Consider the following 25,298-nt stretch of genomic DNA (forward strand, 5'->3'; position numbering starts at 1 on the left):
GTCTCCTAAAGGGAGATTGTGGCTATAAAGACGCTACATGCAAGCAGAGCTGCATCGGACCTAACGTGTATGAGGACACATTTGTATGCTACTAGGAGGCTTTCCAGCATTTAGGGTTGGCAAAGCGTGACAAAATAGAGGGTAAAGTGGCTAAAGTTATACAGATCTAGGAGGAAATTACATAGTAAGAACTACAGCAAATTATTAACAATGATTTGTGCTTGGCATATCCTCTCCCAGGCCATGCCAGTTATACTCTCCCAGGCCATGCCAGTTATACTCTCCCAGGCCATGCCAGTTATACTCTCCCAGGCCATGCCAGTTATACTCTCCCAGGCCATGCCAGTTATACTCTCCCAGGCCATGCCAGTTATACAGTACTGCCTGCTTCCAGAATCTACCACCTTACACAGGGGTGACACCATGGCTTCCAAGCAACGCATCTTTTCTAATATACAAGTAGTCCGGGAAAATTCAACGCTCCCGATGCCAATATAAAATACACAAAAAGCCCAAATGTAATAGAAGGCGGGATTTCGGCAATGTAGCACAAAGATTTAAAATGGCAATTGTTTTAGAATTCAAAACAGGTTGGCTATTGCTTGATTGAAAAAAAAAAATTCAATTCTGAATTAAATCTTGCTACTAAATGCCATCTATTACATTTAGCTCATAAGCATTTATCTCATCGAGGACTAGTAGTGTCTCTGTAAAACCATGCATGAATTTACAGACCATCAGCCTTGGCAGGCAGCGGGTGGCAACGTACCAGTCTGGGGAGTGCCATGCCAGTAACAGAACACACAAGTTTTACTGTCTGTCCATAATGAATGTAACCATCGCGCACCGTGAATTCCTCTCCTTCCGATTCTTCATCATCCACTACAGAAATGACACAGAAACACTTTGCTGAGCAAATATGAAAGGCGGCATTACCAGAACAATTAGTATGAAAGGTTTTCCACCGTTAAGAGGACTAATTTATCATCTTTCACAGTCTTTTACATTTTTCTAAGTGCCTTGCTCCTTAGCAATATATAGAGATATGTCTCTGCATCGACACACATGTATCTGCGGAACAGCTAATCCCAGAGCACTGAAAATAAACAAAAATAAAAATGATAGCATTAATATTTCCTCCGACTTACAAAGATGGATGTAAAACGCTCCCCACTGCTGCGAACTGGCGTGAAAGTTTCCACCTTCTACGTGCAAATATCTTGTACTAACCGTCTGCGATCGCAGCCGGTTAAATAGTGCCACTTTTGTCCCTGATGCAATACATACTGGAACAGAGAAGAGATCTAGGTTAGGAAACACAAAAAACGTCCTTTACGATGCTATGGTGGCTGTCATAGTAACCCCATGTCCCATTACACAACCCACAAATCCCCTCAGATTAATGTACACAATGTTTATATAGAGTGCTATTGGATATATTACCGTCTTGCTTCTAATAACCGTAACGTTTTTCAGATTTCACTGATCTACCCGTTTCACCAATAAGGTTTTCCCTATTCTATCCAAGCAACAACCATTATTCAACCCCACAACATGCAATCAACACAGTTCCTCTGAGTGTATGAATACTGAATATGTACAAATAGTTATTTCATCCGGATGGTAGACAGTAACTGTGAATGGGTACAAGATAAGTGTGTGCACAAACTTCGGGGGTGGGAAGGAGAGGATGCTACCAGGGGTGTCTACACAAATACCGAGCACCTGGCTTCAATACTAAGCGGTTTCGGAGCTGACCTACGCTTTGTATTTCAATTGTGTTGATTGCCCGAGTTATGGGAAAACAGGTTTTGTACTGTGGTTGTCATTTAATTAATTTTTAAATGACTATTTTTACTATGTGCAAAGAATTGTCAGCACTGTAGTACTTTTCAAATGGTGAAATATCTTATGATTGACACATTAAAGAAAGGCATATATTGGTGGGTATCATGTATTTCCAATGCCGAATGGCGGTTTTACACTGTTCAAGTGGTTTGGATAGTTATACTAAATGGGGATGCAGTCACATTGTTGACGGGTACCAACATCGACACCGCAATGTGAATACTGCCATAATGTTGACATCCTTAGAATGTCGACATATTCACAATGTCATGTGAAATGTCGACATTCTCAAAATGCTGACTGTTAGTTTCAGGTGCCGCTGGGAGGGCAAGGTACTAGGGGGAAAATACTCACTCAACCCGCCACTTGGTCAGACGCCTGCACCGGAACTGCTGGTCACATGACCACCGGGATCCAGAAGCCACTGTAGTCGTCTGCACCAGGTAAGTGACTGTTGGGCCACCAGGGACGTCATTCATCTTGTGGCAGACATGGTGAATGTTGGCATGATATGCCGACATATCGACCACGTCGTCATTCTCGTGTCAATCTGATGCATGTCGACATAACTGTCGGCCTAACATACCACATTCGCCAAATAATTAACCTCTGGCTTAGCAATACGGACTGGGCATCAAGGCTGAATGTGCATCTTTTAGCAAAGCATTCTAACGGCATATACTGAACAAACTATATGTGCCAACACAAGGCATGTGATAAGTGACTAGCCTGGCAAGCAGGCGCTGCGTGGTGTGTATCACCTGATGTAAACCTGCTGAAAAGCCCTTTATCAGCAATACAGCCAACGCTCCATCACCCAGGAAAAATATTTCTCTGGATGAATAGAATTTTTTTTTTAACTTTCAGGCATGAGATATAAAAAACAAACATCAAAGAAAAGAACTGTCAGAGTTACAGATTAGCTGAACACCTACTACAGAGCAGAGACATCATGTGGAAGCACGTCATACTTACGGTCTGCATTTTTCAGTGACTGCTTCTTTTTAGATGGCTTTGAGATGACCTTGATACGTTTGCTGAGGAACACGCCAATGTCGTCGCTATTGCCATAGAACATTTTCACTGATAACATGAAGTGCTTTCTCTTGTCCGAGTCTGATATGTACAGGGTTTTGGCAGTGCAATAATTCTGTGGAGAGAGATGACCACCTGTAGCAGTGATTTTCAACTGGAGGCACACTACACAAGATTCTAAAATAGCCAAGGCACACTATCCGGTGATGCGGTGTGCGTGATCAATGAAAAAACAAACACTTGCTCCCACATTAAAAAAAAATACACACTACAATGGCCTCCTCAGGAATAAAACACACTACAATGGCCTCCTCAGGAATAAAACACACTACAATGGCCTCCTCAGGAATAAAACACACTACAATGGCCTCATCAGGAATAAAAACACACTACAATGGCCTCCTCAGGAATAAAACACACTACAATGGCCTCCTCGGGAATAAAACACACTACAATGGCCTCCTCGGGAATAAAACACACTACAATGGCCTCCTCGGGAATAAAACACACTACAATGGCCTCCTCAGGAATAAAACACACTACATTGGTCTCCTCAGGAATAAAACACACTACAATGGCCTCCTCAGGAATAAAACACACTACAATGGCCTCCTCAGGAATAAAACACACTACAATGGCCTCCTCAGGAATAAAACACACTACAATGGCCTCCTCAGGAATAAAACACACTACAATGGCCTCCTCAGGAATAAAACACACTACAATGGCCTCCTCAGGAATAAAACACAATACAATGGCCTCCTCAGGAATACAACACACTACAATGGCCTCCTCAGGAATAAAACACTACAGTACAAGTGCGCTGAGCTGACCACCGTGGCACACTGGACAACAGCTCGTGGCACACTAGTGTGCCGCAGCTCAGTGGATGAAAAACGCTGACTTGTAGCATACAAATGGCTTTCACGGAATTACTCAGAGCTTCTGGAAATCTAACACCTTACATAAATGGTGGCTGCTCATGAATGAAGGCTAGTTTGGTTGTGGTTTTTGGAGGAACACCCAGCCCAGCCATTGATGTGTGTGGCATCATTTGCCAAACGCACTGAATGGCTCCAACGTGATGGAGACACTGGGGTCTATGTACTAAGCCTTGAAGAGAGATAAACTGGACGGAGATAAACTACCAACCAATCAGCTCTTAACTGCCATTTTTCAAACAGCCTGTAAAGTGACAGTTAGGATGGGTCGGTACATTATCTCCGTCCCCTTTAGCTCTCTCCAAGGCTTAGTACACAGACACCGCTGTCGGATAGAAGCTGCTGAAATGTAATAGTGAAACTTCTGCCAAAGTACAGTGAACATTCCGGGGAAGTCGCAAGTGGGACAAGTGCTCATGGGAGTACATAGCTACAAAATAATAGGAGGAGTTAAAAAGGATCTTCATGCCTTCAAGAAATGACGCCTAACAGTGGCTGACATCCGACACTCACCTTTCCTTCCAGGTTCAGTTGCTGCATCTCTTGCTCGCTGTTCCCAATGCCAATGAAGGCACATGGCTGAGACTCCTGCTCTGTGCAGCCATCTCTCTCCATCTGCTCTTTCTTTTTCTTCCAACCACTACCCATGAGATATACACAAGGGGGAGGGCAAAAAAACCTGCGCGAGAGTCACAGATTGCTCAGTAAATCTCATTAGTTGTTACAGCATAGAGAATGTAAGCTAGGTACACACTATACGATATATATTGTGCAAGCTTGGTACTTTAAAAAAAATCTGCACGACCATCGTATGGGTGTGTAGCCCCAAATCCGTCTTCACCCATCATTCTTTGCTTAGTCCCACTGAATGTTCTGCACGTCCAATGGGACAGTTCCATGGACGATGTGATGTTGTTACATGGAGCATGTAGCTATAATATATCGTGTCGTCGTACAAAAAAATGGAAGCAGTGGGCATCAGAGACCTGAAAACAACTTGCTGTTAATATTGTCACCTTGACTTTTATCAGAGGTTTAGTCTCATTACACTCATCTACTATGCACGTCATTACAGAAATATAAAGGAACACGGCATACTTTATGTACTTCAATAAAAAAAAAATAAAAAAAAAGATTAGTTTTAGCACTTAGAACTGCCGTACCATGAATTCTCAATCTACCACATTACTAGCTACACTCTCTCTAGACTGGAAGGAAATTCCCACTTATTACAGATGACCATGGCAACCCTCCATGTTATGGTCACCAACATGAGCCAGTAAAGTACTTTGGAAAAATCAGATGAGGCATTTGGTTTTCTTTTTAAAATATTTAGTTTGTCCACAAGATGGCGAGCACGTCTAAATGACTATGTGCTCAAGTTACCAGTATAAGCAACATCTCAGCCAGTGATAGGTTCTGAAAACATTTCAAATGAATCAGAAGGTGGATTTTCCAAAATGCTAACCTACATTATTAGACCTACAAAAACCCACTGCAGAAACCGAAAACCAAAAATTATCGCTGGAGACGGCACCATCTCGGCTGTTCATTACATAGGAGACGGCACCATCTCAGCTGCTCATTACATAGGAGACGGCACCATCTCAGCTGCTCATTACATAGGAGACGGCACCATCTCAGCTGCTCATTCCATAGGAGACGGCACCATCTCAGCTGCTCATTACATAGGAGACGGCACCATCTCAGCTGCTCATTACATAGGAGACGGCACCATCTCAGCTGCTCATTACATAGGAGACGGCACCATCTCAGCTGCTCATTACATAGGAGACGGCACCATCTCAGCTGCTCATTACATAGGAGACGGCACCATCTCAGCTGCTCATTACATAGGAGACGGCACCATCTCAGCTGCTCATTACATAGGAGGTGAAGCAGGATACTAAATAGAACATGATCATTTAGCTTTATGTGATCAATGAGATGCACTGATGGCCAAGGTGTTTAGGTCTTTGGGATGATCCTGAAGCCGCTTCTAGCGGCCAACATGTACGGAATACTACGTAAAAGGTCGGGGAGCTGGCATTTCTGCCAGGTTTGCTTTTTAAAACTTTTTTTTTTTATTATTCTGAAAACTATACTGTAAAAACAGGAATGTAAGGTCATTTTCAAAAAAAACACTTGGACTTGCTGCTGACTTGCTGTTGAGCGTCATACTAAAATTACCATGTAATTTCCCTTTTCTGTATTTGCAATATTATTCCGACAGGTAGTGTATAGCACTTGGTTTTTTTTGGCTCTTTTTGTGTTTTCGGTGGTGAAAAACTTGTCTGCTCCATATAGGTTCCTATTTTAAGTATTAACAGGTTTTTCAGCTTTTTAAAAAATAGAAGAGCCATCTAATCTCAAACAGTGGTGTTCCTTAAACAGCATATGTTCTACCACTGAGGATATTAACAAGGGCGCTGAGGATATTAACAAGGGCGAAATGCGTTTGGGCAGACTGCTGCACCACTCCCTGCTGGATGTAAGTCACTTCAGTACCAACCTAAGCGCTTCCTTAAAAACTGTCCATTAGTGAGTTTCCAGTGTAATGCATATGGACTCCGATGACTTGTTTTTTAGGGTTAATTCAATGTTTCTTTCGTGCCAATAAGTAATGGGTGCCCGAATGAGCAATTCAATATATGCTTCAATCGGGCACGAGCGCCCATTACTTACCTTGCTTGTTGCACCCAAATGTACTGGGTTTACCGTGTAAAGTGTCTAAAGTCCTGATTAGAGGAGCCCAAAAGCCGGACTTTTTGCGGATATCTGTTTGCCATATCAGGAGGGTGTGAGCAGAAATCTGGCCGCCCATCAAAATCGCAACCAATCGTAGCAAAATTGTAATTGCGCAGTCAAAAAACAATTTAATTCCTCCAGTTCAATAAATTATTGGCTTTCTGCAAAAAATACTGCATTATGTGGCTATATACTTTCTTTTCCATATAATATCATCTAATTGAACATCAGAGGATCCTAAAAGGGGAGTTACATGAACCAAAGAACCGGATTCTTGGTACAATAATGTTATAAGAGCCTTTACTTTGAACCTCAGCACGTATATATAGTGTGTACACATGTCATTCCCGGTCCTCGTTTTGCACTGTTTAATTTCCACGAATTGGAGCGTCAGCCGGGAATATACTCATGCAGGGTCGAACCCGCTGGCCTCCTGAAGAACACCCATTAGATAAGCTCCTAAAATTATTCATTTTGGTACACACATTACCAATAAGTTGATTCTGGAGATAATACACAAATTGCACTGGAAGGCGCCTTTCGTAATGGTTTCCAAAATAATTTGAACCAATATTACCGTTTGGCTATTCAAGCAAGAGCATCAATCACTAGGAAAATGGCGCCGGTTCAGTGTTTATGGAGATCACTGGTACATGTAGTGTCCACTTTGGCACAGTGCCAGAGCCTACTCGATTCATGAGTCAGTGAGAGATTGTAGCGCATATATTTCAATTTATTCTTTCACAGGGGCTCAGTATAACAGAGGTATAAGCCAGTTTGTAGGGACCACCTTACTTCCATCAGCAGTACAATCTGAGGAAGGGTTCACTTGTACAACAGTAGCATTTGCTAAACAACATTTGGATAGAGCATGTACAAAGGCCTACTAATACTTAGCAAAAAAAAATAGTACAGTTCTATCACAATACATCAATAAAACATTGAAAATCCAGTCATTTTTAGATGAAATCTAGTTCCATGATAGCAACTTCATCCAGAAGTGTGTTGTAGTAATTTTGCTATTCAAGGAGACAATGTGCATCTGGGTTAGAAAAACGTTAACGATAAAAGCATGACATAGGCTAAGGTCTTGTAAGAAGATATACTTTTGAAAAAGCCGGTGACCAGACCCAGGGGGGAAAACGTGTTGCGTGGTGGGGAGCATAAAACTCGCCAGTCTAAACAGTCACCGGTGTCGTTTTAAATCAGTGTCCGTTTTACAATCTACCCAAGAAGGACCGGATCCAAGGTTCCCCTCCTGTTAATCTGGGTACACACTTACCCAACCCAGCGGCGATTTGGTAAGCTACACACACTTACTACTCGGCCGCTCGATATGTCTGGCCAGACGACACAGCTGGGCGGGCAATGTAAATTTGCTCATCCAGTTGTGATGTCAGTGTCGGTGGTTCCTGTGGCCAGTGTACGGGCACAGCCAGACGTACCAATATACCTGCATGAAATATCGGCATCGGTTGTGCTGCAGGGCCGACCCATGTCTGTGAACTGCGTAGTTCACAGACGCATCGAGTGTACACACCCGCCAACGCACCAAACGAACAATATATCGACAAGTGTGCACCCAGCTTTAGGCTGCAAAATAGGAGCACCAGCAGCCAGGAGGTAAGGGGCTAGTCTTATTCCATTATATGAACAGCATGGATACTGCAATATGATTTTCACAAATTGTTATGGTCTGTGAAGTTGGATTAAGTGGCATTACATAATATAAAGTGCTCACTAAGCTTTCTCTATAAGAACTATGCTGACAGCAGTACTGCTTTTTGTGGCTGATGATCTGTACAACTCTGTGGCAATTATTCAAGCTTGACAACGTACATCCATGCATACTAACATAGCTATTGCTGGCTACAAGTGGATTATTTGAAATGAGGAAATTGTGCTGGACTGTGCGACATTTGTCTATAGTATAGGAACGCACATCTTGGTGTAGTAACATCAGACTGCTTACTTCAAGTAGAAAACGATGGTTGTGCTAGAACATGGCATATTTTAAGCTGACACAAGCTTATAGCCTTCCTACCCATCATAGATTACTGCTGCAGTAGAAATTGGAAGAATATATGTTTAATAATTGATGTTTTAACGCGTTCATTTAAAATTTTCACCAGCCGTGTGATTTAAATTGTGCTCACTATTTAAAAAAAAAATTAATTATTTTTGATAAATAGCGCTTCCATATTTTGTCTTCTTTGTGTATTGTATTTTTGGAGGGTGATCGGTAATCCCTCCAGTTGGGAGCAGTATATATGTCAGATTTTTTAGCCCCGAGTCTTTGTTCCCTTTATCAGTGTTTTCTTTTAAGGAGAAGCTGATTTTGTTGAACAAGAGAAAATGACTAGTGTAGGGAAACACAAACCAATATGGGAAGACGCGAGTTGGGTAATACAGGGTTACAAATTTGATATTCTTTAAAACAGTCTAAACCTAACAAGAGTAGGTAAACAATACTGTTTTATTAGGAAACAGTTCAGAATGCACACAGTGTTACCACCTAGGGGACAAAAAGCTGGGGAAAAATAAGGGGCAGGTACGTTGTAAGGGTCTCATGAGAGTGATAGATGGGAAGGGTGACGTGAGACTCTCCATTTTAAGGCTTTGGAACACATGGCCTGTAAGGCATAAAGGCGTCTTTATGGAGATAAAGCACCAGTCAACCAGCTCCTGTCGTTTTTCAAACACTGCCTGTGACATGGCAGTTAGGAGCTGATTGGCTGGTACTTTATCACTGTTCCCTTTATCTCCATCCAAGGCAGTGAATAGACCCCAAAGCCTCTACAAGAGAGAACAACTGATAATGCATCTTGCTCATGCAATTTAAGCAAAAAATAAAACAAAGAATAAAAATAAACGGAGGGTAACATTATCCTCACAAAACAATTGTTAGTACTCCCCATTAAATCTATTTTGCAGAGTCCAGCTGAGGGGACAATGCTCACCACGTGGGTGTGTTGAAGGTTTAGGTGCTCCTCCCCTCCCAACCCCATCTCAGTTATAAGTTACAAAGCTCAAAACAATAGGTTGTAAACAAGAAAGGAGACAGAAAACAAACATAATTAATATGCATAGCAAGGGAAAGATCGCGGTGTTCACCAGATGGACTGGGAAAAGGGAGTACCAAAAATAACATGTCCTCAGTCATCCATTTGGGGGACATGGCTTAACATGTGGACATTGAAAAGCTGCCTGCAGGGAAAATTACGCTCAAACTTCAATAAATGCATCATAATAGACTATGAAACTATCCGTCTTACAAAGACTAATTGTCCTATCAAAGCTTATTGTAAAAGCTTTCACAACATCCAGAAGTGCAGGCTGGCCCTGATCAGCTGTAGAACCAGACTTCCCAAAAGAAGGAATGACAATCTCCTGATTAAGATGAAAACCAGATAATACATTTAGCTGAAAAGTTGGGTTTTGAGCATTATACTGCCCTATTTACATCAAAAACTAGAAAAGGAGATCTGAAGACTCAAACAAAAACAAAACAAAAAAATCACCATTTCTTGAGCTACATGGAGATAAGCATTCTTGATATCTATAGATGCTAGAAACTCATTTGCCTCCACACGGCTTATCGAGGACCCCAAAAACTCAAATCTAAACCTGTCTATTCAAAGCTTGGTGTTCAAAGACTTTAGGTTCAAGATAGGCTGAAAATTATTTTCCTACATAAGAACAAGAAACAAATGAGCATAAAAACCCTATGTTCTTTGATCACTGGGAACAGGTATAATTACCCTTGAGACTAAAGAACAAATGAACTGCCTGAGAGCCAGACACTTTCCTCAGAATTTCGGGAGGTCTGTAGTAAAAGATCATCTTAGAGGCAGCCCCGAAGAGTGAGGATATAACCCCAAGTCCATAAATCCTCTCAACCACTGGTCTCTAAATGACAGAAGATTTGTTTCCGCACACAGCAGAAACCGTATACTGAGCTATATTAATTAAGTACAGAGACAATGTAAATACAGGTATAAACAGGATAATAAATACAATACTTATCCCACCAGACTTCCAGATAATATTTATCCCTCCAGACTTCCAGATATGAATATGGAACTTTGACAAAGAACTCCAGGAGAAAAGTCATGTCTTATGCTGGGTATACACTAGATGATGTGTACACGAACGATATGGTGTCCGACGTATCGTATCCGCAGTACACATCGGAATGATGTAATGAAGGATGGATCAAACCCTAGTTACATCCTTCATTCCCTTGCAGGGCGCCACATGCGATATCATCCGGTTGGCCATGCAGCAGGACTGACCCGACGATATCACATGCGCCCGCGGGAGTGTGCAGATTGGGCACACACACTGAGCGATCCGGCAGATATGTGTGCTTTAAAGAGAGGAAGTTCTAAAATTAGCCTTTATACATTCTGTTTCACAGGAAGCCTCTTCCTTCTGCATTATATCTACCCCGGAACACCCTACACCATTCCACAGGTGTGAACTTCTCTTCTCCATTTATTAGGGAAAACTATTCCTCCACCACCTCAACTTCATAAACAAATTTAAAAAAAAAAAGGGAGGGGGGGGCGCGCTCTGGGTCTTCGACAAAAACCAATAAGCCCAAATGATTTAGTTTAAAGTCAGGCTGGCGCATAATGTAGATACAATATAAAGCTAAACTGTAGGTCCCACAGTACTGGTGATTTACATTGTTGCACTAGGGGGCGCCCTTGTCTTTTCTATTTTTCAGAATTAAGGATTTTTCTGCATTTCCAGCAAGGATTAAAGGATTGGTGCTGTCCTGTATCTGTGGATAGTTTGGTATTGTTCCTGCTTTATCACAAAGTTTTCTGCTTCAGTGTGTTTAGACCTTTTTGTCAGATGTTACTTTGGTATACTGAGGTAATATTACTAGCATTTCATAAGTGAATGGTCTCAGGATGCATTACTTTACATACCAGAGTGAATTGCTGAGGTCTTGAAAAAGAAAGGTCAACACTGCAAATAATGACTCTTTGCATAAACTTAATGTAATTGTCAATAAAAGCCTTTCACACTTATGAAATAATTGTAATTGTACTTCAGTATTCCAGAGGAACATCGGACAAAAAGGTCTAAAAACACCGAAGCAGCAAACTTTGTGAAAAACAATACTTGTGTAATTCTCAAAACTTTTGGCCATGGCTGCGTGTGTGTGTGCGTGCGTGCGTATGTATATATTATATATATTTATTTATATATCTCTTTCCATGCATATGTTTGTCTCAATGTGACAGAAAATAATAGTGAAAGTAGGGGAAGCAAAGGACAAAAACCCACTCAGCCTCGGGTTTCGTTACACCCCCCCCCCCCCCCCCCCCTTCCCAAAGGAATTATATACTCACTGACATTTTAAAAGATCCACAGGTGGAGCTAATCATTTCACTTGTAAATCTGTGAGGAGACCTGGAAAACATGCACTGTTTGGGGTCCTGAGGACAGAGTTTGAGAACCTGTGACATAATGAAACGATCTGACATGTTTGAGTTAATGTATCTATAGTCAGACGTCAGACAAGTATTATAAAATAAATAAATATATCTAGGGACCCACTTCCCTCAGTCTTTATGCTTTCTCGGTTTTCGTCCTTTATACGTTTCTGTACAAATTGTCCCAAATAATATTTGTATCCTCCTGCTGCCATAGACCACTCTGAAGTGGCATCACACAATGCAGACACGAGGGATCGGAGGGGTAACAGGCTAGCAGCGAAGATACCATGATAGGAAAAGATGCTGTCAGTATCACACCAGGATGTCAGAAACAGCCGATGACGCCACTTTTCAACTACGTTACGGAACACGTGTAACAAAATGTACTCACGGAACCTCTCTCATTTCAAAAGTTATTTATCTAGTTAATTATAATATACAGTGTATATATATATATATATATATATATATATATATATATATATATATATATATACACACACACACACACACACACACACACACAAGTGCAGACTATTGTTTGCACAAATTCAGGCTAGAGAAAGAAGAAAAATATTCAAGAGCTGTGGGTGGCAAATCAATAGATGAGAACAGGTATGGTATCTGTTATCCGCCATGCTTAGGACATTTGGACTTTGATAGATATGCCAGTATGGTGCCCATCTCAGCAAATTGTTTAGGGGAGCTTCCCGTAAAGTCACGGCAGAAAGAAACCCTTCAGGGCAGATTCTCGTAGCTCGGTCCTGGCTGCTACGCGTGTTACTCATAGTAGCTGATTTCTGCTTGTAGCCTTATAGAGGTGTGAGCAGACATCAGCTTCTGTAACTAGCCAGAAAATGGGCATCGCAGGTCTACCTGACCCTGCCCCTTGGTGATCACCGCTTGGTGTATACAAAATCACCAACCTGCAGCAATAAGTCACTCTTTTCACTTACTGGTTTTCAAAACTTTCTGAATGAGAAATACATTCCGGCACAGAAGTGGTTCTCAACTCCAGTCCTGAAATACCACTGACAGGTCATGTTTTGTGGATGTCTTTAATCATGCACAGCTGAGTTAATCTATTTCGCTGGTTCAGTAAGAACCTCATTTATGCTTCATGTTTTTTGTTTTTTTTTCCAAAACAATATTTTATTTTTATTTTATATACTCATAAGTGCAAACATACATGTATACAGTCAGGTGCATAAATATTGGGACATTGACAGAATTTTCATATTTTGGCCTCTATTCACCACCACAATGGCTTTGAAATGAAACAAACAATATGTGCTTTAACTGCAGACTTTCAGATTTAATTTGAGGGTAATTACATCCAAATCAGGTGAACGGTGTAGGAATTACAACGGTTTCTATATGTGCCTCCCACTTTTTAAGGGGCCAAAAGTAATGGGACAAACTAAACAATCCTAAATCAAAAACTTTCACTTTTTAATACTTTATTGCAAATCCTTTGCAGGCAATTACAGCCTGAAGTCTGGAACGCATAGACATCACCAGACGTTGGGTTTCATCCCTGGTGATGCTCTGCCAGGCCTCTACTGCAAATGTCTGCAGTTCCTGCTTGTTCTTGGGGCATTTTCCCTTCAGTTTTGTCTTCATCAAGTGAAACGCATGATCAATCGGATTCAGGTCAGGGGATTGACTTGGCCATTGCATAACATTCCACTTTTTACCCTTAAAAAACTCTTGCTTTTGCAGTATGCTTCGGGTCATTGTCCATCTGCACTGTGAAGCGCCATCCAATGAGTTCTGAAGCATTTGACTGAATATGAGCATATAATATTGCCCGAAACACTTCAGAATTCATTCTGCTGCTTTTGTCAGCAGTCACATCATCAATAAATACAAGGGAACCAGTTCCATTGGCAGCCATACATGCCCACGCCATGACACTACCACCACCATGCTTCACTGATGAGGTGGTATGTTTTGGATCATGAGCAGTTCCTTTCCTTCTCCATACTCTTCTCTTCCCATCACTCTGGTATAAGTTGATCTTTATCTCATCTGTCCATAAGATGTTGTTCCAGAACTGTAATGGCTTTTTTAGATGTTGTTTGGCAAACTCTAATCTGGTCTTCCTGTTTTTGTGGTTCACCAATGGTTTACATCTTGTGGTGAACCTTCTGTATTCACTCTTGTGAAGTCCTCTCTTGATTGTTGACTTTGACACATATACACCTACCTCCTGGAGAGTGTTCTTGATTTGGCCAAGTGTTGTGAAGGGGTTTTTCTTCACCAGGGAAATAATTCTTCTGTCATCCACCACAGTTGTTTTCCGTGGTCTTCCGGGTCTTTTTGTGTTGCTGAGCTCTCCGGTGCATTCTTTCTTTTTAAGAATGTTCCAAACAGTTGATTTGGCCACACCTAATATTTTTGCTATCTCTCTGATGGGTTTGTTTTGATTTTTCAGCCTATTGATGGCTTGCTTCACTGATAGTGACAGCTCTTTGGATCTCGTATTGAGAGTTGACAGCAACTGATTCCAAAGGCAAATGTCACACCTAGAATCAACTCCAGACCTTTTACCTGTTTAATTGATAATGAAATAACGAGGGAATAGCCCACACCTGTCCATGAAATAGCTTCTGAGTTGATAGTCCCATTACTTTTGGCCCCTTAAAAAGTGGGAGGCACATATAGAAACCATTGTAATTCCTACACCGTTCACCTGATTTGGATGTAATTACCCTCAAATGAAATCTGAAAGTCTGCAGTTAAATCACATCTTGTTTGTTTCATTTCAAAGCCATTGTGGTGGTGAATAGAGGCCAAAATATGAGAATTCTGTCAATGTCCCAATATTTATGCACCTGACTGTATGTATATCTAAACAAACATACAGATATATTACATAAATCCATATACACATATATACAGAGCTACAAACTGTGCAAACAAATACATTTCAAGTGCAACGTCAAACAAATACATTGGGCCAAATGTAATAGGGTGAGAGCTTAAAAAAAGTGAGAGTTTGACACTTTTTAAACTTTGCCAATGTAAGAGAGTCCAAAAACAAAGTAACAGAGCGAACTTGCATGTTTTTTTAGACTTAAAAAACGCTCACGATTTAAAATCTCATTCAGGTGTTTTCCCATTTTGAAGATAAAACTCAACCAATGTCAGAGTTTACTGCTAAACTCTCACATTTTCTAAACTCTCACCCTATTACATTTGGCCCATTCTGTCTGTAGGATATAGCTAGTCAAAAGTGACTGTTAAACATAAGCACAGAGAAAATATATAATTCAAATAAAACCATAACAACAGAAAACAAAAACAAATTATATATGTATAAAGTAAAATAAAATAAACACATACACACCCCTCCCCCTCCCCCCCCCGAACCCTGGTGCAGCTTGTTGCCTCTCCATTGATCAGATACTCCTACACTGGAGGAAATATCATTGTTCCTCTACAGGAGACAAAGAATCTTATCCCCTGACCCGTAAATATAAGATTTAAAGATCTAAATATACAACATCACTCCAAATTACGACGTAGAGACCAATTCGTAGTCTCAAATAATCTCATTATACGAGTTCTAACATCAGAATCCAGGGAGTCGATATATATTCCCCATTTAGCGTAAAAGCAAACCACCCCCTTCTCAACATCAGGTATAGTTGCTCTTCTATCAAAATAAAGTATTTGTAGCAATATGGTTTTAGTTGTTTGAAGAGATGGTGCTGTGGAGACTGTCCAGTTACGGAGGATAGCTTTCATCGCCACAGTTACCACTATCGTAAGGAAGGGCAATAATTCCATCTTACCACCTTGGAGGTCCCAATTTATAAAATTAGCGCATAACATAGCCAATGGGTCTTTCATAAGATGTAATGCGCATATCTTATTTATAAATACCATAATCTTATCCCAAAATTTTCCCACATTCCCACATATTATGAAAGAAAGTAGCTTGTGAAAATGTACACTTCGGGCAGCAGCCTGACTCCTCCTCAACAACATGTTTCCTCTGACTCTGGGACATATGTGCCCTATGAATGGTCCTAATATGCACTTCCTGCCAAATCATTTATGCTTCATGTTAACTGTAGAGTTTATCATAATTGTTCCCACTCTCAGTATCCTTAGTGCTTATGTCTGGTACACACTAGATGTGATCTCGTCCGATCCAGCCGCATCGGATGAGATATCGGGCACATCGTCTAGTGTGTACCCTCAACGTCACTGACGATGCGCGCTCCCGCGCGTCGTCAGCATCATCGCCTGTCGGACCTGCGTGCAGGTCAGACGGGCGATATGGTCAGCAGGGGGCTATGCTGCCAAATGCAGCAAGGCTTCTGCTGTCGCTTCCGGCATCGGCAAGTGTGTACGCACTTGCCGGGTGCCGTTGCCAACGAGGTCGGTGCACATCGTCTGCTGTGTACCAGCCTTTAGAGTGTGCACCTGCATTTTCTTTTTCCTGCACATCAGTAATTATCTCATCTGCTTCCACCAATGGAAATCCTCAGAGCATGACCTGTTGGGAAAACTTGAGGGTTGAGAACCACTTTTTCATTGGATTAGAATGCAGTACGCACCTTTTTTCGTTGCCGTAAGACTTCTGTGCAACTTTAGCATGGAGGATGAGTACGGTCTGATCACCCCGCTCTTTCAAATAATTCCGCATTGCTTCCCTTAAAAAAAAAAATTAAAATGAAATGGCCAACATTAGACATGTGCAAACTATTTTTGGTAAAGATAAATAATTTCATGCAAAAGTGCCGTTTTGTTGACTACTTGTGGGCGACTTTACTTTGAGAAAAACTAATTATCTGTGGCTAAGCAGCAAAACACCATTGTACACAAGTTGATTAGAGCCAAATCTACACATCTTTGCTGTGGTTTCTACAACCACTGCCTCTGAGCTGCTGAAGATAAACCAGAGCGCTCGCTGCTTTTCTTCTACACAGCTTTGTGGCTCTGAAAGTTGTCACCCCTTCACAGCAACAACCGCAAAATACCTGGTGATTCCGTTGCGCTGACAAGCAAGGCTTGTAAAACCATGGCTACTTCATTAGTTATTTACGGAGGAGCAAGCTGTGATCACAGCAACTGTTACCAGGGTCAGAAACCGTACTTACAAGATGATAGCAAACTTGGCGGGGGGGGGATATAAACTCAAAGTATGCCAAATATATCCTACTAAACCTCATGCAATGTCATTTAATGTCAGGGTTTTGGTAACCACAGGCTTTGAATCTCCTGCAGCAGAGAGAAATGAGAGGTGACGGGTCCCTTGTAGCCCTATCTTGTAAAGATAGAGGTGTGAACTTCTTATAAATCACAAAAAGAAAAAAAAAGAAAAAAAAAAGTTACATGTTTAGTTTATTATTTAAGTTTTTTTAGGCACAAAACTAGTAACATTAATGTCTAGGAGAGCAGCAAAGACGAATTACAATGGTCTATGCTCCTGCCACGCTCACAGTGGACAGTGCCTTAGATAGACACAATGAGGTGCATATGACAATAGTAACTCTCTTTTTTGCTGATTAAAAGTAAAAATAAAATAATGTAAGCACTAAAGCTGCTGACGGGACAGTGTTATTAAAGCCAAAAATCTGATGTGCATGGACTATTTTGGGACGCAGCTGCACGATTCTGGGGAGCAAAAAAAAAAACGAAAATAACATATTTCTAATCGGTTCCTTTTCTGATAGGATATTGTGCCCACTGCACTGTTGAACCTGGAATAGCTTTCGCAACAACCATAATAGGAAATGGCAACCAACTACACACAACTAAACAAAACCGCTTTATATATAATTTTGGGAAGTCATTTTTTCCTTTGTAGAGGGCATCTTCCCCATCCGTTTCTGTTAAGGCACATGTTGTGGGCAGTGAAAAATGTATTTAGACATTTACATAGTTACTGGATAAAAAGAAAAAACGGATTCAATATATTGAATTAATACACAATAAAACACCATGACGTGTTACCCCTCCACAAATGTGGAATGCAGCCGTTAGGAACTGCTCATGCACGCTACATCCAGGGTTCATGTGGAAACAGCAAGGTGTGAATGAACGCACATAGGAAGGTTACATCTCACCTACTGCACCACATATAATGTAATGCAAGCCGGCTATACAGAAAGTACGGGCACAAATCTGAAAGGGACACAGGCTTTCAGTATCATTGTGAGAGTGGCAGATGCCATCACATGGGTACATGAAAGCAGCACCTGGTAAGAGATACACAAGCAGGATAAGTGCTATATAAAAAGCAGCAGTGTAAGTACATTTCTCAGCATGTGACAAATACTACTATAATACTATATTCCAACCCGTACAGCCCTCTACATCTCTAACAAATGGGATTTCACCTACCTAGGACCAGAATTTACTGACCTGTAAATGCCATCCCAGCAGTTCTCGCTCAACACATTGCTTTACTTTCTTATATTATCTTTGTGTTATTTTGTTTCTGTTTTACTTGTATGATGAGGCACATTAATGTTCATTGTCCATATTAATGATACCAGCAATGCTGTGTTTTCTACATGGGATACCATTATATCCACAGAACCTCAGAGTTTAATGCTGGGTACACACTGGCCGATATATTGGCCAATCAATAGTATTGACCAATATATCTGCTGCCCATTGGCCAGTGTGTACAGACGATATGTCTGAACTGCGTCGTTCACAGACACATCGCATTGGCTGTGCTGCACACCTGAAGGACTATTCAGTGCTTGGAGAGATAAAGCACTAACCAATCAGCATCTGTCATGTTACAGGCTGTGGGGGGAATCCAATTGCGAGTGAGGTTTTTCCTGCGGGGTTTTACAATTCAATTAGATACCAGAAAATGGGACGCAGTGAATCCTATACAAATCACAGCGCTTTTTTTCTCGTAGCTCCAGAACACGTGTGATTTTTACTAAAATTGTTGATTTTATGAAAAATCAGCGGGACTTGCTCTGTGACCCCGGCGGTGGCAGCCCCTCCCCCTAGGAATAATTAAGCAATTGGAAGTTTCCAATTAGCTCTTAGTTACTCACCTTCCGAAGCAGTGTTTTCTGCAACCAGCGTCTGGAGCGGGCTCTTCTGCAGCAGGGTGAGTGCGTGAGTGTTTGTGTGTATGAGAGTGTGTGCGCGCGCGAGTAAGTGTGGGCGTGAGTGATCCCCCCATGTGAGTGTATAGCCAGCGTTGGGAGAACTACATCTCCCAGGGGCCCTTGCATCTGCCAGCAGCCTCCGGAGCCTCCCAGCAGCCCTCTCCCCCCAGAGACAAGACAGAGGGGAGGCCACAGAGACCCCCGAACAGGTGAGTATTATTTTTATTTTATTTTTTGGCGCAACGCTGGGTTTTCAGCTCTCTAAACCCCGAAACCAATTTATTAAAACTGCATACCGCGGGTACAGGGAGCGCACATACCAGCAGTATTCCAAGATTGGGCGCAAGGTTTTTTTTTTACCTCGTTCCCAATTGAATATGCCCCTCAGTGTTATCTTTTCTCTCTTAATTTATGCAGAGTCCTAGTACTGCTGCTGGTAATTAGGATCCCCTCACACAAGCAATATAAAATACATGTTATAATGAATAAAGCACTCCTTTCTGTTAAAGAAGAAAGCATAATAAAAGCTCCTACATTGTCACGGAGGTTCCAATAACTTTGTAATCTACAGTAAGGGGCACATAACATGTAAAAGAATTTGTATTACACCCCCACGTCGCACACTTCACTCTACATTAGTGGCATCCATTGGGCATTTATCTCCAATCTTTTCTGTTGTTTTAAAGTTATCAGCATTTATAGATGTGACCTATTCATTAGATGGGAAGGATGACTGTTTTAGATGTAATATATCACTGATAATATAAAGGTATAAGAAGCCACACTGGATTTCCATAACTCATGGTACTTACCGGAGACTTCTGGCATCTTTAAATGTGACAATAATATTTGTTCTGGTCATATAGCATATTTGTTGTTGCATTATACATCAGGAAAATAGCAAATTTACATACATTTGAGGTTTACAGTGCCTGAACGCTACAGGCGATTAAGCGCACTACATAACGGACATTGTAATTGGGAGATGTTCCCACCAGACCCTATAGACAAGCTCTTTAGAGGTGCAGCAGAACCGGAATATGATTTAACAACCCAAATCTCTGAATTATTCTATTACACCGTCCTTTCAGCTTACACGGAGGGCCTAGCTGTTCTATTTACTGCATATACGAAAATCTGAAGTAGAAACCTGGGTGGGCTGATTGCCTTATAACTACTAGAAATGTGTGAAACCAAAAATTAAAGATTCACAGGCGAAATCATTGTTTAGCATCTGCACCTGTGAATTTACCAAGGTGTCAAGTTTGCTAGCTTTTTTGTTTTTAACTTCAATGCTCTTTAGCGGCCAAATAGGAAACAGGTTAAATGAGGCTTACCTTGTGAGACGTTTGGGCTGAGGCCGCTCCCCAAACTTCCTGTAAACAAAGAAAACATCAATTAAAATAAGAAAAACCATGAAAGACCCACGTGGCAAGTGATACTGGCCTAGTATTCATATTAATACAGAGGGCACAGAGCTATGGAAACAATACTGGTAAGAAATAGAGGAACATTAGAAGCAGCACTAGCTGGTAACGCATGCTGTTGGGGACAGAAAAATAGCAGCAAATACCTATGAAATGTAATAAAGAAAAACACCCCAAAGAATGAAATCTGTGACAAATAGCATAGTTCTTCCACTGGGTAAAGTAAACGCTATTATTATTGGTTAATAATTTGATACATTGTATTTGTACACATGACGTTCCATGGATGGGCACCACAAGGAACTAGTCATTACAATGTGTTCTGCTGCAGTTGAAGAAATAGTGATAAGTAAATATACTTTTGAATTAGCCTCATACGGACTGGGGAACATTTGCTGCGGGGTACTGGCATTTCTGACTCCAGTACAAAGCATGAAAACAGGATTGTGACTGGATACCGTAGTTTCCTATGACACCATACCCACTCACACAGTCCCTCCTGCACAGGAGTGTTGCTGTGTTCTGACTGCTGCCTTCCATGCATTTAATACACGTTAACCACACTCAGATCAATGGACTCACAACCAGTGCACTCCTGAATGACTTAATATAGGGCTTGACAAATCCCAGGGGCCAGGTCGCCATGGCTACCGGATTTTTGCAGTGAGGGAGGAAGCAGATCCTCATCAGCCCCCCGCAGAGATTCGTGCCTATAGTATTGCGGCGTTCATTTCATGCACAGGAGTGCATGTGCTGAGTGTCACCTGCGGTGACTGCTGTGCCTGTGTCCGTCCCGGCCTGCACTGACTCCTCCTGTCCATCCCATCCTGCGCTGACTCCTCCTGTCCATCCCATCCTGCGCTGACTCCTCCTGTCCGTCCCATCCTGCGCTGACTCCTCCTGTCCGTTTCATACTCCTCTCCATCCTGGCCTACTCTGACCCATGCTGTCTGTCTCAGTCTATGCCCCGGCTGTCTACTGTCTGGCTGCATACAGCTCCCCAGTAATAGGGTCTATGCGTGGCCAGGGATTGCGGAGCGGTTTCAGAGGGATGTGACCACGTGGGGAGGGGGGTTCTGTTGTACTTTCTGGCACCATTGTTTTATATGAAAATGTGGTCCGTTATTACCGCAGGGTGGGGGGTAGAGCAGGGGAGCTGAGCAGTGCAGTGAGGGGGCCTCCATATTACTATATCCATTCAACTGTGACCATTTTGTGGACTAGTATAGTGTGTATAGAAGTTGCATACAGAGCTGTGCTCCTCACTCCTGTAATTTTTTTTTTGGGGGGGGGGGGGGGGGGGGACAGTAATCTGGCTCCTGCACTTTCAAGCCCTGACTTAATATATAAAAAATAACCACGTCAAAACGCATTTCAAATGTGGTTTCGCTTACATTTGTACTTTCTTTCTTAAATGTAAACCAAAACGTCAGTATACACAAGGCCTTAAGATGTTCTCCATGTGTAGGTTATCATGTGATAGACGGGTCTAGAGTTCAGTTAATGAAGCCAACCGAGTGAAGTATTCAGTCATCACTGCACAGCCTTGTACTGAATGTGTGTTAGCAATGACAACAATCTACTTATTCAAATAACCCATCTGTAATGTAGATCTTAGTCTATAGGATTTAAAGCACTCCGAATTGGAAAATGAATACATACATTTTTGTCTAATTGTACTTAGGACATGAGAATACATATAAATAGGTATTCTATCATCCCCCTGCACATCCCTTATTTTTTATGACAGCGAGAATTAAGTCCATGTCTTGCCCCACTTATTTTTTTATAAAAATTACAATTCAAGTACAAATCTGTTTATTCTAAGTGGTTTATTTTATTGCAATAGAAAGTTGGGAGAACGCAGGGTATTTGAAGGAAACTGACAACCCACAATAACCAGAAGTTCAATACTATCCATGAAACCATCAGGCGGTGTCGTTAGGTCCGAAACAGGAAACCAGCACATAGAGATTTACATCTGTCATCACCGCTGAGTTCTCCCCCCTCCACCTACATTCTTCTCTTACAGAGCTCAATTTTGTGTGTCATTTTTCTTTGTCCCATGAACCAGCTAATGCACCCACTCCTTATACAGTTACACTACAATGCATAATATTCTGTAAAAATAAAGTTTCCTATGAAAGACAAATTTTGTTCAATAATCAAAAGCACTTTGCAACTCTTGGTGATATGCAAGAGCTACCAGCCTCTCCAGCAACTGGGGGACGCAAGCGCCTCTCCAGCAACTGGGGGACGCAAGCGCCTCTCCAGCAACTGGGGGACGCAAGCGCCTCTCCAGCAACTGGGGGACGCAAGCGCCTCTCCAGCAACTGGGAGACGCAAGCGCCTCTCCAGCAACTGGGAGACGCAAGCGCCTCTCCAGCAACTGGGAGACGCAAGCGCCTCTCCAGCAACTGGGAGACGCAAGCGCCTCTCCAGCAACTGGGAGACGCAAGCGCCTCTCCAGCAACTGGGAGACGCAAGCGCCTCTCCAGCAACTGGGAGACGCAAGCGCCTCTCCAGCAACTGGGAGACGCAAGCGCCTCTCCAGCAACTGGGAGACGCAAGCGCCTCTCCAGCAACTGGGAGACGCAAGCGCCTCTCCAGCAACTGGGAGACGCAAGCGCCTCTCCAGCAACTGGGAGACGCAAGCGCCTCTCCAGCAACTGGGAGACGCAAGCGCCTCTCCAGCAACTGGGAGACGCAAGCGCCTCTCCAGCAACTGGGAGACGCAAGCGCCTCTCCAGCAACTGGGAGACGCAAGCGCCTCTCCAGCAACTGGGAGACGCAAGCGCCTCTCCAGCAACTGGGAGACGCAAGCGCCTCTCCAGCAACTGGGAGACGCAAGCGCCTCTCCAGCAACTGGGAGACGCAAGCGCCTCTCCAGCAACTGGGAGACGCAAGCGCCTCTCCAGCAACTGGGAGACGCAAGCGCCTCTCCAGCAACTGGGAGACGCAAGCGCCTCTCCAGCAACTGGGAGACGCAAGCGCCTCTCCAGCAACTGGGAGACGCAAGCGCCTCTCCAGCAACTGGGAGACGCAAGCGCCTCTCCAGCAACTGGGAGACGCAAGCGCCTCTCCAGCAACTGGGAGACGCAAGCGCCTCTCCAGCAACTGGGAGACGCAAGCGCCTCTCCAGCAACTGGGAGACGCAAGCGCCTCTCCAGCAACTGGGAGACGCAAGCGCCTCTCCAGCAACTGGGAGACGCAAGCGCCTCTCCAGCAACTGGGAGACGCAAGCGCCTCTCCAGCAACTGGGAGACGCAAGCGCCTCTCCAGCAACTGGGAGACGCAAGCGCCTCTCCAGCAACTGGGAGACGCAAGCGCCTCTCCAGCAACTGGGAGACGCAAGCGCCTCTCCAGCAACTGGGAGACGCAAGCGCCTCTCCAGCAACTGGGAGACGCAAGCGCCTCTCCAGCAACTGGGAGACGCAAGCGCCTCTCCAGCAACTGGGAGACGCAAGCGCCTCTCCAGCAACTGGGAGACGCAAGCGCCTCTCCAGCAACTGGGAGACGCAAGCGCCTCTCCAGCAACTGGGAGACGCAAGCGCCTCTCCAGCAACTGGGAGACGCAAGCGCCTCTCCAGCAACTGGGAGACGCAAGCGCCTCTCCAGCAACTGGGAGACGCAAGCGCCTCTCCAGCAACTGGGAGACGCAAGCGCCTCTCCAGCAACTGGGAGACGCAAGCGCCTCTCCAGCAACTGGGAGACGCAAGCGCCTCTCCAGCAACTGGGAGACGCAAGCGCCTCTCCAGCAACTGGGAGACGCAAGCGCCTCTCCAGCAACTGGGAGACGCAAGCGCCTCTCCAGCAACTGGGAGACGTAAGCGCCTCCCCAGCAACTGCTTTCACCTGAGGAGGGTCCGAGCCAAAATCCTCCTTAGTCGGCTTAACATCGTGGTCAATTGAATAGCTCCAGGACCTCCTTCCAAACGTTATTCAACATCGCAATCAATTCAGTTCCCCCCTATGTGTCTTTATTGGCCATATTTCTTAAACAACTTTAAATACATTATTCTTCATTGGAAGGGGTATGTCAATTATACTGCACAATAGCCTGGCATTTTTACATAAAAATAAGGCCTTTTACACAATTATTGCAACTCTGGAAATGCAAACTAAAAGCTGCAATGACGCATTAACTTAACACAATTCTCTAATTGAATACCAAAGAGTTGCGGGGTTGTGATGCGGTACAAAGTCGGACAACCTAATCTGACAAGTTATGCAGGGTACATACTGAGAAGACGATTGGTAAGCTATACACACTAACCAATCAGCCACTTGATATGTCTGGCCTGACATCACAACTGGGCGAGCATTTCATTTTACCTGCCCAGATGTGATGTCAGTATCAGCGGCCTTTGTAGCAGTGGGCTGGTCACCTGTACATACATGAAGATACACCAATATATCTCCCAGATATATCAGCTGTGCTGCAGGGCCGACCTGATAGGTCTGTGAATGACGTTGGTCACAGACAGATCGGGTGTACACACCTGCTGATGCACTCGCAATATATCCTTAGTCAAACTAACAATATAGGTGTGTATCCAGCATAAGATCCACATTTAATAAAGGGTATCCTTGACCGTTCTGCATTAGAAGAAAATGGCATTTAACCTGATCAACTGTGGGCATAATGTTCTTTTCACACTATTTGTGCAACCAAACAATGGGCCCACTTCATAATCTATTTTACTGTCCAGCCATTCATCCACGTCTTTCTGCACACAAGCAGATTTCCTT

At 43.0% G+C, this 25,298-nt stretch overlaps 1 protein-coding gene across 3 annotated transcripts in view; it reads right to left on the reverse strand.

The window, feature by feature from the left end:
- The window catches only part of RBPJ (recombination signal binding protein for immunoglobulin kappa J region), an 80,592-nt gene that overhangs the window by 9,509 nt on the left and 45,785 nt on the right, over positions 1-25,298 (reverse strand). The window contains exons 2-7 of one of the 3 annotated variants that reach the window (XM_088450608.1): positions 20,457-20,495; positions 16,597-16,692; positions 4,338-4,503; positions 2,824-2,998; positions 1,149-1,286; positions 770-882 (exon numbers count right to left, since the gene is read on the reverse strand). In XM_088450608.1, the coding sequence (XP_088306734.1) occupies positions 770-882; positions 1,149-1,286; positions 2,824-2,998; positions 4,338-4,503; positions 16,597-16,692; positions 20,457-20,495 (727 nt within the window). Of the gene's footprint in view, positions 1-769; positions 883-1,148; positions 1,287-2,823; positions 2,999-4,337; positions 4,504-16,596; positions 16,693-20,456; positions 20,571-25,298 lie in introns of those variants that run through there. The other 2 variants (XM_088450609.1, XM_088450607.1) reach the window with 2 other exon arrangements.

The sequence above is a fragment of the Taudactylus pleione genome, unplaced genomic scaffold (assembly GCF_031769625.1).
Source record: "Taudactylus pleione unplaced genomic scaffold, aTauple2 ptg000520l, whole genome shotgun sequence".
Lineage (NCBI taxonomy): Eukaryota > Metazoa > Chordata > Amphibia > Anura > Myobatrachidae > Taudactylus > Taudactylus pleione.